The sequence below is a fragment of the Sorex araneus genome, chromosome 10, assembly GCF_027595985.1.
Source record: "Sorex araneus isolate mSorAra2 chromosome 10, mSorAra2.pri, whole genome shotgun sequence".
Lineage (NCBI taxonomy): Eukaryota > Metazoa > Chordata > Mammalia > Eulipotyphla > Soricidae > Sorex > Sorex araneus.
Window position 1 is genome coordinate 52,454,392 of NC_073311.1, and position 22,746 is coordinate 52,477,137.

The 22,746-nt window shown below is 41.2% G+C and overlaps 1 protein-coding gene and 2 pseudogenes across 1 annotated transcript; all 3 read right to left on the reverse strand.

The window, feature by feature from the left end:
* Positions 1-510: 510 nt before the first annotated feature.
* On the reverse strand, positions 511-1,470 carry LOC101549650 (taste receptor type 2 member 19-like). Its single transcript, XM_004611394.2, has one exon. The coding sequence runs from the start codon at positions 1,468-1,470 to the stop codon at positions 511-513; it is 960 nt and encodes a 319-aa protein (XP_004611451.2).
* Positions 1,471-3,448: 1,978 nt separating this feature from the next.
* LOC101544697 (taste receptor type 2 member 50-like) lies at positions 3,449-18,921 on the reverse strand (annotated as a pseudogene).
* A 1,695-nt stretch (positions 18,922-20,616) lies between these two features.
* LOC129399137 (proteasome activator complex subunit 3-like) lies at positions 20,617-22,129 on the reverse strand (annotated as a pseudogene).
* Positions 22,130-22,746: the final 617 nt, after the last annotated feature.

Consider the following 22,746-nt stretch of genomic DNA (forward strand, 5'->3'; position numbering starts at 1 on the left):
GATAACACAGTGGATAGGGAGTTTGCATTGCACGGGGCTGACCCAGGTTCGACTTGTCAGTCACTCTCGGAGAGCCTAGCAAGCTACCAAGAGTATCCCGCCTGCACGGCAGAGCCTGACAAGCTACCCGTGGCCTATTGGATATGCCAAAAACAGTAACAAGTCTCACAATGGAGATGTTACTGGTGCCCATTCGAGCAAATCGATGTATGTAGTACAAATTACAAAAGAAAAGAGTTATGGTTTTATGAGATTGTTGTAAATTTGTAGATATGCGTATGTAAGTTAATTTTATAGCTATAAGGTTCATGACATGTATGTGAAATACAGATAAATTCCTATTTAGGAATTAGAAATATTTTTAAACACTAGATTGCTTATCTAAAACAAATGATTCAGTGATCTATTAATCTTATAATTTTTCTAACATTAATCCAAAACATTATCTATAGCATCTGTGATAAATTTAGGTCACAGACTTTTATAGTCAAAAATCTAAAGATGACTCATTTATATACGCATTGAGAAAGCAGTAGAACTAGATAAGGTAGGAGACTCATCAGTTTGTTTCCTACATGAGGCAAACAATGTCCTCTTCCTTTCTGTCAGCCTCAACCTCAGCTGACACAAAAAGGAAAGAAAAGACTGTTGCAGCTTCTTATTTCCCCAAATTAAGAAAAATGAGTGGATTGAAGGATACAGTCCTAAAGAACTCTGGAAGACTAGGAGGATGGTTCTGTTCCGCATCCTGTTAGAACTCCAAACTGGGATGAGTAGAGGCACAAAGTAACAAGCCAACAGCAGGAGGTAGGAAGTCATCGTTTTGATGGCTCTGATGTGGACCTCGGTGCTGGGATCCTGGGATTCTTTGCCCTCTGCTTGCATGTTCCTGAGATGTTTCCACAGGGAAAAAATCAGCAACACAAATGAAGTCAGGGACATCGTGAAGGCTGTGAAGGTTGTCAGAGTGAAGACAGACATATTGGAAAGGCGAATAATTTTCTCCCTCTTGCTCCTCACTGTCCTGTTCCCACGATGTTGATTGACCCACACATTCTCATCCAAGATTGCCAGGATAAGATTAAACATGAAAATCACCAAACTGCCCATGAGTATTATGAGAACTACTCTTTTAACTCTTCTCTTCAAGTAAAGAAATAGGAGGTTAGAAAAATTGGCGATCTTGAGCAAATAGAATATGCTAAGGCTGGTTGCAAGCCAGATGCTAGAATGGTAGCTTACAACCCAAGCCATATTAAGAATAATGAATACTTCTAAACTATATGAAGATACATCAAAAAACACTGTATACCAAACTATTAATAATACACAGAAAAAACCAATCCTGGAGATGGCCAAAGCCACAATCATTTGATCTGCTAAGGAGAACTTTCGTGTCTTGACCCAGTCATTGTAGTTCACCAGCACGATGAAGCCATTGGCAAAATTTCCTAGAACAAATTCTGCCATTACTAGGAAGGTAAGAATGCTTGATAGTAAAGTGATCATGTCTAGAAAGAAAAGTCCAGGCTAGAATCACTGGATGTGATTCTTAATATTCTGACCTTAAATTCTCTATGCAGTTCATCCCTGGATTTGCATGATATTCTGGTTTCTTTCCAATTCTATGAACAAAGCCACGCAGATTAGCAATAGAATAGACCACTAGGCAGATTCAGTCTATCTTTACAGAAACTGATATTCATCACTAGCTCAAGTTGACTCTCTTTCATCCACTTTCAATCTCGGATAGGTTGGGTTATTTATCAAACTGATGTTTGGTGATCACTGGGTTCTCATTTGCCAGCATGCAAACAAGAGAATCATGTTTTGCATTTTTTCCCTTGTTTAACCTCTATAATTTTAAAACATTAATACTCCCAACTGACAAATGTGAAGACTTTTAATGCACTGTGTATCCCTGGATTCTCCATCCCTCTCAGAGAGCCTGGCAAGCTACCCATGGTGCATTTGTTATGCCAAGAACAGTAACAATAAATCTCACAATGAAGACATTACTGGTGCCCACTCGAGCAAATCGATGAACTACACTGTAATGCTACAGTATATCCCTGATACATGGGGATAGTTGTTTTATTTTTTAAAGAGGTCAAAGTACCTGTATTTTTAATCATTTCTTGACATGGTAAAAGAATTTTACATTACAATACAAAGGCGATAGGTGAGGAGGAGGTGCAGTGGAACAATCCAACAAAAAAGAGAAACTGAGAAACACATGGTAGGAGGTGGGAAGGTTTTAGCTGGAAGGGACTGAGGGCGGATGGGGCACTGCCCAACTAAAATGCAATTGGTTTGTTATTGAGTACTATTCACGGGAAGACAGCATCTGGACTCCTTTTTGACAGCTTCTCGGGAGTGAGAACAGTGCACCAAGCTGGAATATGATTGGGATTGGAAGACAGGGATGAGGGAACAGAAATCAGGAATAGACACTGAGTCACCAGCAGGCCGACTGCAGTATCGACTCTCCCGAGAAAAAAGTAAGGGTTGATGAGGGTAGACACAGAAGCTGTAACAATAAGTGATCTCTCTAGAAAATTCAAGAGACAGGAGACAACTCTTCTCTAAGTTTTGACTTGCCCAGATTTCCACATACACACAATGTGAACCTGCATGTGTGGGCAGGCAGGCACGCACACACACATGCAGACACACTCACACACACACACACACACACACACACATGCGCTATTCCTGGAAGCACAATACTATAAATAAGTGAAATCATTTTCCGAGAGGGTGAGCTGGCAGGAGCGACAGCATCTAACCCTCAGAGCGCAGATACCCCACCCCAACTCATCAATAGCCTGGGCAAAGGCAGTCAGAAGTCAAGGGGCCAGTCTTTGCACCCCGATATATGATGCCCTGTCACAGGGAAGGGCCCCGGTCCCACTGCATAACCCCTCTCAGTTCTCTCCAATTCTCCTGGGCACCGAGAGGCTACAATGTCAGGAGGTGGGCCCTGTGGATGGTGACTGAGACAATTTAATCACCTCCTGAAGATGAGAGACACAGTCAGGTGAAAGGGGTACTGAAGAGTAGGAAGGCGTGTGTGTGCATCTGGCCTGTGTGCGTGCACATGTACCTACATGTGTGTATGCCAAAACCCTAGTTATAAAGACACCTGCAGGAGCTAGGAACGCAAACGTCTAAGGTGTTTTTTGTCATGATCATGTTAAATGTGGGATGTAGGTAGATGGGAAACCCTAAGCCATCACGAGAGCAACTGCGGCAGGGAGGACCCAGCGTCCCACAGAGGCAAGAGCCACTAACCTTACATCAGGAGGGGAGGAGTTGAGGCCCTGACCTCAACTCCTAAAAAAAACAAAACAAAAGAACACTTTGTGTTTACCTTCTAGTTCCCTCAACTTCCAACCAATTAATCATCAAAAGGAAGAGGCAAAGTCCAAGACACAGGAGGGAGAGAGGTGGATAGAGAAAACACAAGTATTCTCGTGCCCCCTATCCTGCACAAACCTGGAGTTTTCTCCAGAAATTAGAAAGGGTCAAATATGGGGGATTAGGGAAGGAAAGAGAAGAGTTCCTCAGGCCTGAAAAAAGAGGTAAACACGTCACAGAACTACATGAGAGTTTCATTAGACTCTAACTAAAAACAGAGAGGTGTGATTACTACTTCCAGCCAGTTTCCCCATCACGATAGTCATGTAACAAACCAAGGCAATATCGGTCTTGAACCTGACTCACAGAGTCCCCTGGCGCTGGCCCTAGTACAGGGTCTCTGCATTGCTGCTCTGGGGCCGTTTGATCTTCTCGATATTTTTCAGGATCATATCTTGTAGAGTGACATATTGATTCCTTAATTCTGATATAATGACCCGCAGGCTGATATACTCTTTCTCATCGATCTCTGTCACGGTGCGACAATAGTCCTCCACATGGGGATATTTAGCTATTTTAGAAACCAATTTGGCTCTTGTAATATAATATCTAGAAATCTGGTCCAGGTACGATGCAGCTTCACTCTCAACAGTTCTTAGTTCTGCAACAGTCTCCTCCTGAATGGATACCCCGAAGTTGTTCCCGTCTTCTATTCTGGGAATCAGGAGCTGTACCCAAATTTTTTTTTTGCTTTTTGGGTCACACCCGGCAATGCACAGGGGTCACTCCTGGTTCATGCACTCAGGAATTACTCCTGGCGGTGCTCGGGGGACCATATGGGATGCTGGGATTCAAACCCAGGTCGGCCGCGTGCAAGGCAAACGCCCTATCTGCTGTGCTATCGCTCCAGCCCCTGTACCCACATTTTGACTGTGTTGCATTTCTCGATAAGCAGCTGGATCTCAGGTTTCACTTTCTCAATAATGTCTACCAGTTGCTGGTTGCTTTTCAGCATCCCGTTGGGCATCACAAACACCTTGGTTCTTGGAAGGCCTCTTCACACTCATCCAACCTTCGTTTCTTGTAAGTGGGCCCATCCAGTCCATCACGGCTGTTGGTGAGAAGAATGGGGTCTGGGACCGGGAGATTCATGTCTGAGTGGATCTGAGTTAGGTCATGGATGTTCAGGATTGGTTCCTTCAAAAAACTATCAAGTTCTAACAACTTCTTTGGGAAGAAATTTGCCACCAAGTCTTCAGCCTCACTTATGATCCACTCCCTGAAAGAATCAACCTTGAGTTTCACTTCCTGATCCACCTTCAAGCAACTAGGCCATGGCCGGGCCAGGCCGGGTCCACGATCGCTTTCTTACTCGCCCTCCCTCATAGGGATAATTTTAAGTGACTAGGTGAAGAGTAAATTCTTATTAGCCAGCATGCCAACAAAAATGGAGAATGCTTCTCAATGTTATCCATTTTTAAGCTCTCAAACATTTACACTCACAATCTGAGTGCCAGTCAAACTAATATATATGAAATGTGCATATCTTCAACATTCATATTTGTGAATATGTAATTTATAAGACCATGTTCACTCCCAAGAAATGCATGACCTGTTTTTTTTTTTCACTGTAATGTCAGAATGATGAAAACAGAATCAAATTTCCCTGTCAAAGGCAACCACTAAAGAACTCAGGAATTACTCCTGGTGGTGCTATTAGTGCAGGTATAGCCTGAAGGGTAGCCCAGGTATCTAAGTAATACCATTTGCTAGAAGTTAAACACACACTCAGAGAGGGGAGAGTAGCCACAAATGCTACATTCTTCTCTCAAGGACTGCAAATTATTCACACCTAAAATGTATCGCACCTCTAGTGCCTAAGGTATAATTGCTGTCTTGGATCAGCTAAAACGTGGAATTAGCAGCAACCTACACAAAAGTAAAGATTTTTATCTCTTCCTAACTTACCAAAAATGTAAAATTTCTCCTGTTTGAAGATATCCCTCCAAAGCATATAAACCTGAAATCTGTGTTAAATGGGGAAGGAGCTACAGAATGCCCTCCATTTCACTTCTTTCTTGGGGTGGTCCAGAAAACTCCACAATAAAGCTCTTTCATATCATGCTACGTGAAATGGGTCAGAAAAAGAGGGACATATATTGAAGAACTGCATTCATTTCTGGAATATAAAATAAGGTAATATGAGACTGACACCCAGGGACAGTAGAAACAAGGGCCAGGAATATTATCCCATGGTTGGAAGCCTGTCTCATGAGCTGGCAGAGAAGGCAGCTGGGATACAGAAAGGACCACTAAGTCAATGATGGTTGGAGAGATCATTCGGGATGGGAGATGTGTGCTGAGAGTAGATAAAGGACCAAATATGATAGCTCTCAGTACCTACAGTGCAAACCATAATGCCCCAAAGTATCAAGGAATCATGAGGGAAATTGTCGGCCATAAAGGCAGGGGAGGATTGGGATGGTGCAGGGGGATACTGTGGACATTGGTGGTGGAGAGATGGGTGTTCAATCATTCTATGACTGAAACTCAAACATGAAAGCTTTGTCACTGTATCTCACAAGATTCAATAAAAAAGAAAAGAAAAAGGAAAAGAAGAGAAATGAAAAGAAAAGAAGAGAAATGAAAAGAAAAGAAAAGAAAAGAAAAGGAAAGGAAAGGAAAGAAAAGAAAAGAAAAGAAAAGAAAAAAGAAAAGAAAAGAAAAGAAAAGAAAAGGAAAGGAAAGAAAAGAAAAGAAAAGAAAAGAAAAGAAAAGAAAAGAAAAGAAAAGAAAAGAAAAGAAAAGAAAAGAAAAGAAAAGAAAAGAAAAGAAAAGAAAAGAAAAGAAAAGAAGAGAAAAGAAACTCTTCCTCTTATCCAAAGGAGAGAAAGAATTCATTTAAGCTGACCATTTTGGTGACCGAACAAAAGGGCCTGAGCAACCTTGAGTAGCTGCCTGGAGCTGAGGGGGGGAGGGCGTTGGGCGCTGATCAACTCCCATGAGAGATAAACCATCCCCCCAAAGCTGCACACAGTAAGGCAAGTCTCCCTCTGGGAAGATCAGGGAGCTGCCATCTTGGTGGAGGTCTGCAGAAATTTAAATGCCTCAGAGATAAGTGTTCTGTCCTCTCCTTCTCTCTGCCCCAGCTTTCTTTCCAGTTTGCTTATGATTTTCTCATTGGCATTTTCCAACACTGTCTGTCCATGTCTCAGCACTGAGAGAACCTGGAAGTATTTCCACTCCCTAGTTAAGAGGAAAATGGAAAAATGCCCTGCCGGGATTACTGGGGTAAAGAAGGCACTTTTATTTGGTTAGCGGTTTTTTTTTCTGTTTCTGTTTTGTTTGTTTTTCCTTTTTCTCATCTCTTTTCTCACTGGCTTGTGGCCACTCATGAGGTAAATAGAACAGATTTTTGCGGTAAAGCCTTCTGAGGTTGGGGGTGGGGATGTCTGGAGTGTCCTCTCAGGTAAACTAGACAGAGCAGAGACCAGCCCCAGTTTAAAGAGGAACCAGGAGGAGCTGTTTTTTCTTGGGAGAAAGAGCCCAGAGGAACAGTAGGGAAACCTAAAGACTGGAAAGAGCTTACAATTGATCCCAAACACAAGAAGAACCCAGACTTTCAGGTGGAATGTTAAATCCTTTAATTACATATTTCTTCAACAAACAATATTTTGGGGGGACCATACCTTGTGGATCTCAGGGCTTACTACACTCCTTTCTCCCCAACAGTAAGCGACACTAAGAGTTTACAGACACAATGGAATGTTTGTATTCTTGGACTTCACCCACAAGTTTCACCCACATAGCCTTTCTCCAAATGTTTCACATATATTTTCTCTTCTTTTAAGGTTTATTGTAATTACCTGCAATTAATTTTATTGGTTGTACTGCTTATCTTAGTACTATACATTACTTTGTAGCTTCATTCTTTTATCTGAAGCCTCCACTTAACCTGAAAGTTCCACCTTTGAATATAATGTATGAGGTTGAGAAGAAAGATTCAAAGCCTTCTACTATATAGCACTACTCAAGATGTCATGATGTCTCATGAAAATTTCTTTTTACAAATAAGAAATTTTAATATATATGCCTATATTTGCCTATGTTCAGTTTTCACTAACTTGCATGTATCACTGTATCACTGTCATCCCATTGCAAATCTATTTGCTCAAGCGGGCACCAGTAATGTCTCCATTGCAAGACTTGTTGTTACTGTTTTTGGCATATCGAATATGACACTTGTAGCTTGCCAGGCTCTGCCATGTGGACAGGATACTCTCAGTAGATTGCGGGGTTCTCCGAGAGGGACAGAGGAATCGAACCATGTCGGTGGCATGCAAGGCAAATGCCCTACCCGCTGTGCTATCGCTATATTCAATGAAGTATGCAACATAAAACACTGAGCAAGGTAATTCTCCTTTCACTAGGCCTTCCTCTTCTTGATATAGTCATGTATGTACACAGGTATCATTTTCAAAGATTGTAATATGACAGCAAGTAAAGCTATTTATTCCCTTTAGTTATCATACAAACATAAATACAATAGTAGCACAAAAAATGATCATTACATTATGGTCAAATATTTTGAATTTTTATAAACTTTTTTGGAAGTAGGAACAAATTGAATATTTTTATTCAATATCAAAAGGAAGATGATTTAGTCAGATGGGGGACATGACTGATAACTCAGTCATAGGGCAATTTACAAAAAGTAATTTTATTTTATTTTTTTTTTGGTTTTTGGATCACACCTGGTGATGCACAGGGGTTACTCCTGGCTCATGCACTCAGGAATTACTCCTGGCGATTGCTCGGGGATGCAGGGAATCGAAGCAGGGTCAGTCATGTGCAAGGCAAATGGCCTACCCGCAGTGCTATCGCTCCAACCCACAAAAAATAATTCTTGACATCAGATATGACTTTATTGTTGGAGAGGAGGTTTGGGCCACATCAACTCATGCTCTGGGCTTACTCCTGGCTATGCTTACAGGGATCACTCCTTTTAGGCTCAGGGGATGATATAGGGTTCTGGGGAATAAAACACAGACCATTGTGTACAAAAAGCACACTACCTGCTGTACTATCCTCTGACCCCAATAATTTTCAACAATACATGGACTTTGTATAAAATAATACTGGAAACAGTGGTTTTTCAAATTGCTCAGAAACACACATAGCATTGAAAACTGGTTCCAATTACTTATTTTCTTCTTCATCCCTATTAAAGAAATTCATCCTTTTCTAATAATGCATATACTTGTACAATCTAATATTCTTCAGTAATTGTTGCACACATAGAAAATTTCTGTAAGTTCGGCACTCCTAACTTTTTTATTGTGCATATCTTATACTCTGAATAACAGTTCTGGGGGCCAAAGGAGAGACATTTTAGTATGATGAGAAGTAGAGCTCTGGTCTTTCATCAGTTGACCTTAGTTCAATCCCGAGCACCACATATGGTCCCTGAGTATCACAAGGAATGACTCCTGAGCACAGAGCCAGATAAAGTCCTGAGCAGAGAACCAGGAGTAATGTCTGAGCAATACAGGCATGGCCCAAAACCTAAGAGTAACAATAGTAACGACAGTTCTTATTGTTACTTATGGACTGGAGTGATAGCACAGTGGGTAGGGGTTTGCCTTGCACCGGGCCGACAAGGGTTCGAGTCCTCCGTCTCTCTCCGAGAGCCTGGCAAGCTACCAAGAGTATCCCACCCTCACGGCAGATCCTGACAAGCTACCCGTGGCATATTCAATATGCCAAAACAGTAATAACAAGTCTAACAATAAAGACGTTACTGGTGCCCGCTCAAGAAAATCGATGAACAAGGGGATGACAGAGCTAGAGTGCTACATTGTCAACTATAATACCTTAAGTAATGATTTATCTAGAATATTTCTAATCCCAAATATATCCTTTTTGCATGATTTAAAATTGATGTTCATTTTCATCAAAAAACTGAGGATTCCATTAAAGACAAAACAGTGAGATGTCTGTAATATATATAACAAAAGAATAGAGTTATGATTTCATGAGATTGTTGTAAGTCCTTATATATGCATATGTAAGTTAATGTTGTAGCTATAAGGTACATGATATGTATGGGAAATAGATGTAAATTTCTATTTAGGTATTAGAAATTGTTTAAACCACTAGATTGCTTATCTGAAACAAATTATTCAGTGGTCTACATATCTCATAATTTTTCTAAAATTAATCCAAAACATAATGTATAGCATCTGTGATCAATTTAGGTCACAGACTTTTATACACAAACATCTAAAAATGACTCAGTCCTATACGTATTGAAAAAGCAGTAGAACTAGATAAGGTAGGAGACTCATCAGTTTGTTTTCTATGTGAAGCAAACAATGTCCTCTTCCTTTCTGTCAGCCTCAACCTCAGCTGAAACAAAAAGGAAAGAAAAGACTGTTGCAGCTTCTTATTTCCCCAGATTAAAAAAAATGAATGGATTGAAGGATACAATCCTAAAGAAATGTGGAATACATGTAGGACAGTTCTGTTCCCCATCCTGTTAGAATTCCAAATTCGGATGAGTAGAGGCACAAAGTAACAAGCCAACAGCAGGAGGTAGGAAGTCATCGTTTTGATGGCTCTGATGTGGACCTTGGTGCTGGGATCCTGGGATTCTTTGCCCTCTGCTTGCATGTTCCTGAGATGTTTCCACAGGGAAAAAATCAGCAACACAAATGAAGTCAGGGACATCATAAAGGCTATGAAGTTTGTCAGAGTGAAGATAGACATATTGGAAAGGCGAATAATTTTCTCCCTCTTGTTCCTCACTGTCCTGTTCCCACGATGTTGACTCACCCACTCATTCTCATCCAAGATTGCCAGTGGAAGATTAAACATGAAAATCACCAAACTGCCCATGAGTATTATGAGAACTACTCTTTTAACTCTTCTCTTCAAGTAAAGAAATAGGAGGCTAGAAAAATTGGCGATCTTGAGCAAATAGAATATGCTAAGGCTGGTTGCAAGCCAGATGCTAACATGGTAGCTTACAACCCAAGCCATATTAATAATAATGAATACTTCTAAACTATATGAAGATACATCAAAAAACACTGCATACCAAACTATTAAAAATACACAGAAAAAAACAATCCTGGAGATGGCCAAAGCCACAATCATTTGATCTGCTAAGGAGAACTTTCGTGTCTTGACCCAGTCATTGTAGTTCACCAGCACAATGAAGCCATTGGCAAAACTTCCTAGAACAAATTCTGCCATTAGTAGGATGGTAAGAATGCTTGATAGTAAAGTGATCATATCTAGAAAGAAAAGTTCAGGCTAGAATCACTGGATGTGATTCTTAATGTTCTGACCTTAAATTCTCAGTGCAGCTCATGCCTGGATTCGCATGATATTCTGGTTTCTTTCCAATTGTGTGAACAAAGCCACGCATCTGCAGTAATAGACCACTAGGCAGATTCGTTCTATCTTTACAGAAACTGATATTCACCACTAGCTCAAGTTGACTCTCTTTCATCCACTTTCAATCTCGGATAGGTTGGGTTATTTATCAAACTGATGTTTGGTGATCACTGGGCTCTCATTTGCCAGCATGCAAACAAGAGAATCATGTTTTGCATTTTTTCCCTTGTTTAACCTCTATAATTTTAAAACACTGATACACCCAGTTGACAGATGTGAAGCCATTTAATCCACTGTGGATCCCTGGATTCTCCATCCCTCTCACAGAGCCTTGCAAGCTACCGAAAGTACCTCGCCTGCACGGCAGAGCCTGGCAAGCTACCCGTAGTTTATTTGAAATGCCAAAGACAGTAACAAGAAATCTCACAATGGAGACATTACTGGTGCCCGCTCAAGCAAATCGATGAACTACACTGCAGTGCTGCAGTATATCCCTGATAAATGGGGATAGTTTTAAGTGACTAGGTGAAAAATAAACTTTTATTAGCCAGGATGCCAACATAAATAGAGCAGAATGCATTGCAATGTTTTCCATTTTTAAGCTCTCAAACATTTACACTCACCATCTTAGTGCCAGTAAAACTAATATATGTGAAATATGCATATCTTCAACATTCATGTTTGTGAATATGTAATTTATAAGATCATGTTCACTCCCAGGAAATGCATGACCTACTTTTTTTTCACTGTAATGACAGAATTATGAAAACAGAATCAAATTTTCCTGTCAAAGGCAACCACTAAAGAACATTAGTGCAGGTATACCCTAAAGGGTAGCCCAGGTATCTAAGTAAAACCGTTTGCTAGAAGTTAGACACACACTCAGAGAGGGGAGAGTAGCCACAAATGCTACATTCTTCTCTCAAGGACTGAAAATTATTCACACTTAAGATGCATCCCACCTCTGGTGCCTAAGGTATAATTGCTGTCTTGGATCAGCTAAAATGTTGGAATTAGCAGAAACCCACCAAAAGTAAAGATTTTTATCTCTTCTTAACTTGCGGAAAATGTGAAATTTCTCCTGTTTGAAGATACCCCTCCAAAGCATATAAACCTGAAACCTGTGTTAAATGGGGAAGGAGCTACAGATTGCCCTCCGTTTCACTTCTTTCTTGAGGTGGTCCAGAAAACTCCACAATAAAGCACTTTCATAATATGCTACGTGAAATGAGTCAGAAAAAGAGGGACATGTATAGAAGAACTGCACTCATTTGTGGAATATAAAATAACGTAATATGAGACTGACACCCAAAGACAGGAGAGACCAGGGCCAGGAAGATTGCCCCATAGTTGGAAGCCTGTCTCTTGAGCTTTGGGGGAAGGGGGATGGGATATAGAAGGGATCACTAAGTCAGTGATGGTTGGAGGGATCATTCGGGATGGGAGATGTGTGCTGAAAATAGATAAAGAACCAAATGTGATAGCCTCTCAGCATCTATATTGCAAACCGTAATGCCCCAAAGTGTCGAGGGAGTGTGAGGGAAATTGTATGCCATAGAAGCAGGGGGAGGAGTGGGATGGGGCAGGAGGATACTGGGGACATTGGCAGTGGAAACTGTACAATGGTGGAGAGATGGGTGTTCTATCACTGTATGACTGAAACTCAAACATGAAAGCTTTGTAACTGTATCTCACCGTGATTCAATAAAGAAAAGAAAAGAAAAGAAAAGAAAAGAAAAGAAAAGAAAAGAAAAGAAAGAACAGGAATAAAGCTCTTTCTCTTATGCAAAAGAGAAAAATAATTCATTTAAACTAATCATTTTGGTACCAAACAGAAGGGCCTGAACAACCTTATTAGCTGCCTGGAGCTGAGGAGGGGAGGGCGTTGGGCGCTGATCAACTCCCATGGGAAGTAAACCGTCCCCCAAAAGCTGCACACAGTAAGGCAAGTCTCCCTCTAGGAAGACATCAGGGAGCTGCCATCTTGGTGGAGGTCTGCAGAATTTTAAATGCCTCAGAGATAAGTGTTCTGTCCTCTCCTTCTCTCTGCCCCAGCTTTCTCACCAGTTTGCTTATGATTTCCTCATTGGCATTTTCCAACACTGTCTGTCCATGTCTCAGCACTGAGAGAACCTGGAAGTATATCCACTCCCTAGGTAAGAGGAAAATGAAAAAATGCCCTGCCGGCATTACTGGGGTAAAGAAGGGCTTTTATTTGGATAGGGTTTCTTTTTTTTTTTTTTTTCTGTTTCTGTTTTGTTGGTTTTTCCTTTTTCTCATCTATTCTCTCACTGGATTATGGCCAATCATGAGGTGAATAGAACAGATTCCTGCGGTAAAGCCTTCTGAGGTTGGGGGTGGGGAGTGTCTGGAGTGCCCTCTCAGGTAAACTAGACAGAGCAGAGACCAGCCCCAGTTTTAAAGAGGAACCAGGAAGAGCTGATTTTTCTTGGGAGAAAGAGCTCCATGGAAAGCAAGGAAACTAAGTAAGGTTTACTTACTTTCCTTACAAACTGGGAAAAGTTTGTAAGGAAAGTAACAAGAACACAGACTTTGAGGTGGAATGTTAAATCCTTTAATAACATATTTCTTCAACAAACAATATTTTTTTGGGGGGGACCATTGTTGGTGGAGCTCATGGCTTACTACACTCCTTTATCCCCAACAGTAAGCGACAACACTAAGAGTTTCCAGTCACAATGGAATGTTTGTATCCTTGGACTTCACCCACAAGTTTCACCCACTTGGCCTTTCTCCAAATGTTTCACATATACTTTCTCTTCTTTTAAGGTCTATTGTAATTACTTGCAATTAATTTTATTTGTTGTACTACTTCCCTTAGTACTATACATTACTTTGTGGCTTCATTCTTTTATCTGAAGCCTCCACTTAACCTGAAAGTTCCACCTTTGAATATAATGTGTGAGGTTGAAAGTAAGATTCAAAGCCTTCTACTATATAGCACTACTCAAGATGTCGTGATGTCTCATGAAAATTTAAATTTACAAATAAGATATTTTAATATATATGCATATATTTGCCTATGCTCAGTTTTTACTGACTTGCATGTATCACTATATCACTGTCATCCTGTTGCTCATTGATATTTGCTCAGGCGGGCACCAGTAACGTCGTCTCCATTGTGAGACTTGTTACTGTTTTTGGCATACCGAATACACCACGGGTAGCTTGCCAGGCTCTGTCATGCAGGCGAGATACTCTCTACTCTCGGTAACTTGCAGGGCTCTCTGAGAGTGGCGGAGGAACCAAATCCGGGTTAGCCGCATGCAAGGTGAATGCCCTGCCTTCTGCAGGATGAATAAAAAACTACAATATGTAATCAATAATGACATGATGAAAACGGGAACATTTTTTTTAATTTAATAGTTTATTTTTAATTAGTGAGTCAACATGAGGGTACAGTTACAGATTTATCCATATTTGTGCTCATGTTTCTCCCTTACAAAGTTTGATAACCCATCCTTTCACCAGTGCCCATTCTCTACCAAAAGTAAACCCAACATCCCTCTCCCCCCTCCCCAGTCCTGTCTCCCCCCACCCCACACTGCCACTATGGCAGGGTATTCCCTTTTGTTCTCTCTTTCTGATTAGGTGTTGTGGTTTGCAATAAAGGTGTTGAGTGGCCATTGTGTTCAGTCTCTAGTCTATATTGGGCCCGCATCATCTTTCCCCCACATGACCTCCAATCACATTTTACTTGGTGTTCCCTTCTCTGAGTTGCCCAGAATGAGAGACCAGACTCCAAGCCATCGAGATAACCTCCTGGTACTTATTTCTACTATTCTTGGGCGTTAGTCTTATAGTCTGTTATTCTATATTCCACAGATGAGTGCAATCTTCCTATGTCTGTCTCTCTCTTTCTGACTCATTTCACTTAGCATGATACTTTCCATGCTGAGCCACTTATATGCAAACGTCATGACCTCATTCTTTCTAACAGCTGCATAGTATTCCATTGTATAGATGTACCAGAGTTTCTTCAACCAGTCATCTGTTCTAGGGCACTCGGGTTTTTTCCAGATTCTGGCTATTGTAAACAGTGCTGCGATAAACATATAAGTGCAGATGTCATTTCGACTATACTTTTTGGCTTTTCTGGGATATATTCCCAGCAGTGGTATTGCTGGGTCAAATGGGAGCTCAACCTCTAGTTTTTGAGAATCGTCCATATTGGAAAACAGGAACATTTAGAGTGAAGTTGAATTCTTGAGAATTATGAAGAATCACAGAGTGACAGTGGCCATGATGGTAGAATTCTGTGCATGAGAAACCATTATTAACATTATTGCAAACCACAGAACCTCAATCAAGAAAAGTATAAAAGAAAACCAGCAGGAATTCAAGACTGCGATAAGAATATGCACAAAGTATTCAAGTGAAAAGGGCTAGTAATATTGTGCTTCCAAATGAAAAACTTTCCTTTGTTGCTCAATAATCTATTGCTATTGCAAATAAATAGTACTCAGTGTCTTTATGGTCCATGTTGTAAATGCCATGTTCTTCTCTTCTTCGGGGCTACAGGAAGATGATGCTTCTCAGCTTCCCTAAATGTCCTGTGCCATTGTGACTAAGGATTGAGCAGTCAGGTGTGAGGAATCTGTGCACCAATTAGACTTGTCCCCCGGAGCTCCCCGCCCTCACCCCTCCATGTCCTTAGCCTCCAGACTGTCTGGCACTGAAGTGATGCCAAGTCTTATGAATGCCACTTGGTGAAGATGGAAGATTTTTGATCAGCCCGGTTTCCTGGCTACCAGCCATGGGAAGGCTTCACAGACTATCAGTGTCTACCTAGAAAAAAAGCATTATTTAATTTACTCTGTATTCGAGTCAGGATCTTATTGTAACAATATTTTGTCTTTGTAGTCTAATACAGTTATGGGAACTTTAAGTATGTTCTGTTTTTAAAGTGATTCTTGAGTATAGGGAAGCAGAACAAATATACACAGGCAACCTAAAATTTTGTGATGCGAGCTATTTTTACTCTTTTCCAGTCCTCACAGAGTTTTTGTTAATTTAATTAGTCATTAGAATAGAATTTGCAGAATGTTTCTATGGGTTGTCTATGAAATTCAGGAATTCAGCAGTGAAAACACAGCCATTCCTGTACATTACAGTACTGGTGTTCCACTGGGAGAGATAAGAAACAGGTTATTAAAAGTAAAAAGTGAATAAATGAAAAGCAAAAATAATTTACCCTCATATTTAGGTATTGGACACAGTCACAGTCTCACTGTTGCTCATTGGTTTCCTCCAGTGGTCACCAGTAATGTCTCCATTGCAAGACTTGTTTCTGTTTTGGGCATATCAAGTATGCCACCAGTAGCTTGCCAGGCTCTGCCATGCGAGCGGAAAACTCTCGGTAGCTTGCTGGGCTCTCGAGAGGGACGGAGGAATCAAACCTGTGTCGGCCCCGTGCAAGGCAAACCCCCTACCCGCTGTGTTATCGCTATATTCAATAAGGCATGAAACATAAGACACTGAGCAAGGTAATTCTCATTTCACTAGGCCTTCCTCTTCTTGTTATCAGTCATGTATGTACACAGGTATCATTTTCCACAAGATTGTAATACGACAGCAAGCAAAGGTATTTCTTCCCTTTAGTTATCATACAAACATAAATACAATAGTAGCACCAAAAAACTGATCATTACATTATGGTCAAATATTTTGAATTTTGTATGAACTTTTTTGGAGGTAGGGACAAATTGAATATTTTTATTCAAAATCACAAGGAAGATTATTTAGTCAGATGGAGGACAGGACTGATAACACAGTCATAATATACAGAAAAATAATTCTTTTTTTTGTTTTTTGCATCACACCTGGTGATGCACAGGGGATATTCCTGACACATGCACTCAGGAATTACTCCTGTCGGTGCTCGGGGATCATATGGGATGCTGGGAATCGAACCTGGGTCCATCACCGGCAAGGCAACGCCCTACCCGCAGTGCTATCGCTCCAGCCCCACAAAAAATAATTCTTGACATCAGATATGACTTTCTTGTTGGAAAGGATGTTTGGGCCACACCTGCTTGTGCTCAGGGCTGACTCCTGGCTCTGCTTTCAGGGACCACTCCTGGTGGGCTCAGGGGATGATATAGGGTTCTGGGGAATTAAACACAGACCAGCGTGTACAAAAAACACCCTACCTGCTGCACTATTGCTCTGACCCCAATAATTATCACCAATACGTGGACTTTGTATAAAACAAAACTGGAAAATGTGGTTTATCTAATTGCTCAGAAACACACATAGCATTGAAAACGGGTTCCAATGACTTATTTTCTTCTTCATCCCTATTAAAGAAATTCATCCCTTTCTAATAATGCATATACTTGTACAATCTAATATTCTTCAGTAATTTGTTGTACACATAGAAAATTTCTGTAAGTTCATCACTTCTACCTTTTTATTGTGTGTATTTTATACTCTCAATAATAGTTCTGGGGGCCAAAGGAGAGACAGTATAGTATGAGAGAAGTAGGGCTCTGGTCTTGCATCAATTGATTGATGTTCAATCCCCAGAACCACATATGGTCTCTGAGCACCACAAGGAATGACTCCTGAGCAGAGAACCAGGAGTAATGTCTGAGCAATACAGGTGTGGCCCCAAACCTAATAGTGACAATAGTAATAACATTTCTTATTGTTACCTATAGACTGCAGCGATAACACAGTGGATAGGGAGTTTGCATTGCACGGGGCTGACCCAGGTTCGACTTGTCAGTCACTCTCGGAGAGCCTAGCAAGCTACCAAGAGTATCCCGCCTGCACGGCAGAGCCTGACAACCTACCCGTGCCCTATTGGATATGCCAAAAACAGTAACAAGTCTCACAATGGAGATGTTACTGGTGCCCATTCGAGCAAATCGATGTATGTAGTACAAATTACAAAAGAAAAGAGTTATGGTTTATGAGATTGTTGTAAATTTGTAGATATGCGTATGTAAGTTAATTTTATAGCTATAAGGTTCATGACATGTATGTGAAATACATATAAATTCCTATTTAGGAATTAGAAATATTTTTAAACACTAGATTGCTTATCTAAAACAAATGATTCAGTGATCTATTAATCTTACAATTTTTCTAAAATTAATCCAAAACATTATCTATAGCATCTGTGATAAATTTAGGTCACAGACTTTTATAGTCAAAAATCTAAAGATGACTCATTTATATACGCATTGAGAAAGCAGTAGAACTAGATAAGGTAGGAGACTCATCAGTTTGTTTCCTACATGAGGCAAACAATGTCCTCTTCCTTTCTGTCAGCCTCAACCTCAGCTGACACAAAAAGGAAAGAAAAGACTGTTGCAGCTTCTTATTTCCCCAAATTAAGAAAAATGAGTGGATTGAAGGATACAGTCCTAAAGAACTCTGGAAGACTAGGAGGATGGTTCTGTTCCGCATCCTGTTAGAACTCCAAACTGGGATGAGTAGAGACACAAAGTAACAAGCCAACAGCAGGAGGTAGGAAGTCATCGTTTTGATGGCTCTGATGTGGACCTCGGTGCTGGGATCCTGCGATTCTTTGCCCTCTGCTTGCATGTTCCTGAGATGTTTCCACAGGGAAAAAATCAGCAACACAAATGAAGTCAGGGACATCGTGAAGGCTGTGAAGGTTGTCAGAGTGAAGACAGACATATTGGAAAGGCGAATAATTTTCTCCCTCTTGCTCCTCACTGTCCTGTTCCCACGATGTTGATTGACCCACACATTCTCATCCAAGATTGCCAGGATAAGATTAAACATGAAAATCACCAAACTGCCCATGAGTATTATGAGAACTACTCTTTTAACTCTTCTCTTCAAGTAAAGAAATAGGAGGTTAGAAAAATTGGCGATCTTGAGCAAATAGAATATGCTAAGGCTGGTTGCAAGCCAGATGCTAGAATGGTAGCTTACAACCCAAGCCATATTAAGAATAATGAATACTTCTAAACTATATGAAGATACATCAAAAAACACTGTATACCAAACTATTAATAATACACAGAAAAAAACAATCCTGGAGATGGCCAAAGCCACGATCATTTGATCTGCTAAGGAGAACTTTCGTGTCTTGACCCAGTCATTGTAGTTCACCAGCACGATGAAGCCATTGGCAAAATTTCCTAGAACAAATTCTGCCATTACTAGGAAGGTAAGAATGCTTGATAGTAAAGTGATCATGTCTAGAAAGAAAAGTCCAGGCTAGAATCACTGGATGTGATTCTTAATATTCTGACCTTAAATTCTCTATGCAGTTCATCCCTGGATTTGCATGATATTCTGGTTTCTTTCCAATTCTATGAACAAAGCCACGCAGATTAGCAATAGAATAGACCACTAGGCAGATTCAGTCTATCTTTACAGAAACTGATATTCATCACTAGCTCAAATTGACTCTCTTTCATCCACTTTCAATCTCGGATAGGTTGGGTTATTTATCAAACTGATGTTTGGTGATCACTGGGTTCTCATTTGCCAGCATGCAAACAAGAGAATCATGTTTTGCATTTTTTCCCTTGTTTAACCTCTATAATTTTAAAACATTAATACTCCCAACTGACAAATGTGAAGACTTTTAATGCACTGTGTATCCCTGGATTCTCCATCCCTCTCGGAGAGCCTGGCAAGCTACCCATGGTGCATTTGTTATGCCAAGAACAGTAACAATAAATCTCACAATGAAGACATTACTGGTGCCCACTCGAGTAAATCGATGAACTACACTGCAGTGCTGCAGTATATCCCTGATACATGGGGATAGTTTTTTTTTTAAGAGGTCAAAGTACCTGTATTTTTAATGATTTCTTGACATGGTAAAAGAATTTTACATTACAATCCAAGGGCGATAGGTGAGGAGGAGGTGCAGTGGAACAATCCAACAAAAAAGAGAAACTGAGAAACACATGGTAGGAGGTGGGAAGGTTTTAGCTGGAAGGGACTGAGGGCAGATGGGGCACTGCCCAACTAAAATGCAATTGGTTTGTTACTGAGTACTATTCATGGGAAGACAGCATCTGGACTCCTTTTTGACAGCTTCTCGGGAGTGAGAACAGTGCACCAAGCTGGAATATGATTGGGATTGGAAGACAGGGATGAGGGAACAGAAATCAGGAATAGACACTGAGTCACCAGCAGGCCGACTGCAGTATCGACTCTCCCGAGAAAAAAGTAAGGGTTGATGAGGGTAGACACAGAAGCTGTAACAATAAGTGATCTCTCTAGAAAATTCAAGAGACAGGAGACAACTCTTCTCTAAGTTTTGACTTGCCCAGATTTCCACATACACACAATGTGAACATGCATGTGTGGGCAGGCAGGCACGCACACACACATGCAGACACACTCACACACACACACACACATGCGCTATTCCTGGAAGCACAATACTATAAGTGAAATCATTTTCCGAGAGGGTGAGCCGGCAGGAGCGACAGCATCTAACCCTCAGAGTGCAGATACCCCACCCCAACTCATCAATAGCCTGGGCAAAGGCAGTCAGAAGTCAAGGGGCCAGTCTTTGCACCCCGATAAATGATGCCCTGTCACAGGGAAAGGCCCCGGTCCCACTGCATATCCCCTCTCAGTTCTCTCCAATTCTCCTGGGCACCAAGAGGCTACAATGTCAGGCGGTGGGCCCTGTGGATGGTGACTGAGACAATTAATCACCTCCTGAAGATGAGAGACACAAGTCAGGTGAAAGGGGTACTGAAGAGTAGGAAGGCGTGTGTGTGCATCTGGCCTGTGTGCGTGCACATGTACCTACATGTGTGTATGCCAAAACCCTAGTTATAAAAACACCTGCAGGAGCTAGGAACACAAACGTCTAAGGTGTTTTTTGTCATGATCATGTTAAATGTGGGATGTAGGTAGATGGGAAACCCTAAGCCATCACGAGAGCAACTGCGGCAGGGAGGACCCAGCGTCCCACAGAGGCAAGAGCCACTAACCTTACATCAGGAGGGGAGGAGTTGAGGCCCTGACCTCAACTCCTAAAAAAAACAAAACAAAAGAACACTTTGTGTTTACCTTCTAGTTCCCTCAACTTCCAACCAATTAATCATCAAAAGGAAGAGGCAAAGTCCAAGACACAGGAGGGAGAGAGGTGGAGAGAGAAAACACAAGTATTCTCGTGCCCCCTATCCTGCACAAACCTGGAGTTTTCTCCAGAAATTAGAAATGGTCAAATATGGGGGTTTAGGGAAAGAAAGAGAAGAGTTCCTCAGGCCTGAAAAAAGAGGTAAACACGTCACAGAACTACATGAGAGTTTCATTAGACTCTAACTAAAAACAGAGAGAGGTGTGATTACTACTTCCAGCCAGTTTCCCCATCACGATAGTCATGTAACAAACCAAGGCAATATCGGTCTTGAACCTGACTCACAGAGTCCCCTGGCGCTGGCCCTAGTACAGGGTCTCTGCATTGCTGCTCCGGGGCCGTTTGATCTTCTCGATATTTTACAGGATCATATCATGTAGAGTGACTTATTGATTCCTTAATTCTGATATAATGACCCGCAGGCTGATATACTCTTTCTCATCGATCTCTGTCACTGTGCGACGATAGTCCTCCACATGGGGATATTTAGCTATATTAGAAACCAATTTGGCTCTTGTAATATAATATCTAGAAATCTGGTCCAGATACGATGCAGCTTCACTCTCAACAGTTCTTAGTTCTGCAACAGTCTCCTCCTGAATGGATACCCCGAAGTTGTTCCCGTCTTCTATTCTGGGAATCAGGAGCTGTACCCACATTTTTTTTTTGCTTTTTGGGTCACACCCGGCAATGCACAGGGGTCACTCCTGGTTCATGCACTCAGGACTTACTCCTGGCGGTGCTAAGGGGACCATATGGGATGCTGGGATTCGAACCCGGGTCGGCCGCGTGCAAGTCAAACGCCCTACCTTCTGTGCTATCGCTCCAGCCCCTGTACCCACATTTTGACTGTGTTGCATTTCTCGATCAGCAGCTGGATCTCAGGTTTCACTTTCTCAATAATGTCTACCAGTTGCTGGTTGCTTTTCAGCATCCCGTTGGGCATCACAAACACCTTGGTTCTTGGAAGGCCTCTTCACACTCATCCAACCTTCGTTTCTTGTAAGTGGGCCCATGCAGTCCATCACGGCTGTTGGTGAGAAGAATGGGGTCTGGGACCGGGAGATTCATGTCTGAGTGGATCTGAGTTAGGTCATGGATGTTCAGGATTGGTTCTTTAAAAAAACTATCAAGTTCTAACAACTTCTTTGGGAAGAAATTTGCCACCAAGTCTTCAGCCTCACTTGTGATCCACTTCCTGAAAGAATCAACCTTGAGCTTCACTTCCTGATCCACCTTCAGCAACTAGGCCATGGCTGGGCCGGGCCAAGTACGCAATCGCTCTCTTACTCGCCTTCCCTCATAGGGATAGTTTTCAGTGACTAGGTGAAGAGTAAATTCTTATTACCCAGCATGCCAACAAAAATGGAGAATACTTCTCAATGTTATCCATTTTTAAGCTCTCAAACATTTACACTCACAATCTGAGTGCCAGTAAAACTAATATATATGAAATATGCATATCTTCAACATTCATATTTGTGAATATGTAATTTATAAGATCATGTTCACTCCCAAGAAATGAATGACCTATTTTTTTTTCACTGTAATGTCAGAATGATGAAAACAGAATCAAATTTCCCTGTCAAAGGCAACCACTAAAGAACTCAGGAATTACTCCTGGTGGTGCTATTAGTGCAGGTATAGTCTGAAGGGTAGCCAAGGTATCTAAGTAAAACCATTTGCTAGAGGTTAGACACACTCTCAGAGAGGGGAGAGTGCTACATTCTTCTCTCAAGGACTGCAAATTATTCACACCTAAAATGTATCCATCTCTAGTGCCTAAGGTATAATTGATGTCTTGGATCAGCTAAAACGTGGAATTAGCAGCAACCTACACAAAAGTAAAGATTTTTTATCTCTTCCTAACT

Bases quoted from the DNA above. Each gene is read 5' to 3' on its own strand.
- LOC101549650 (XM_004611394.2), bottom strand. From the start codon at position 1,470: ATGGCAGAATTTGTTCTAGGAAATTTTGCCAATGGCTTCATCGTGCTG.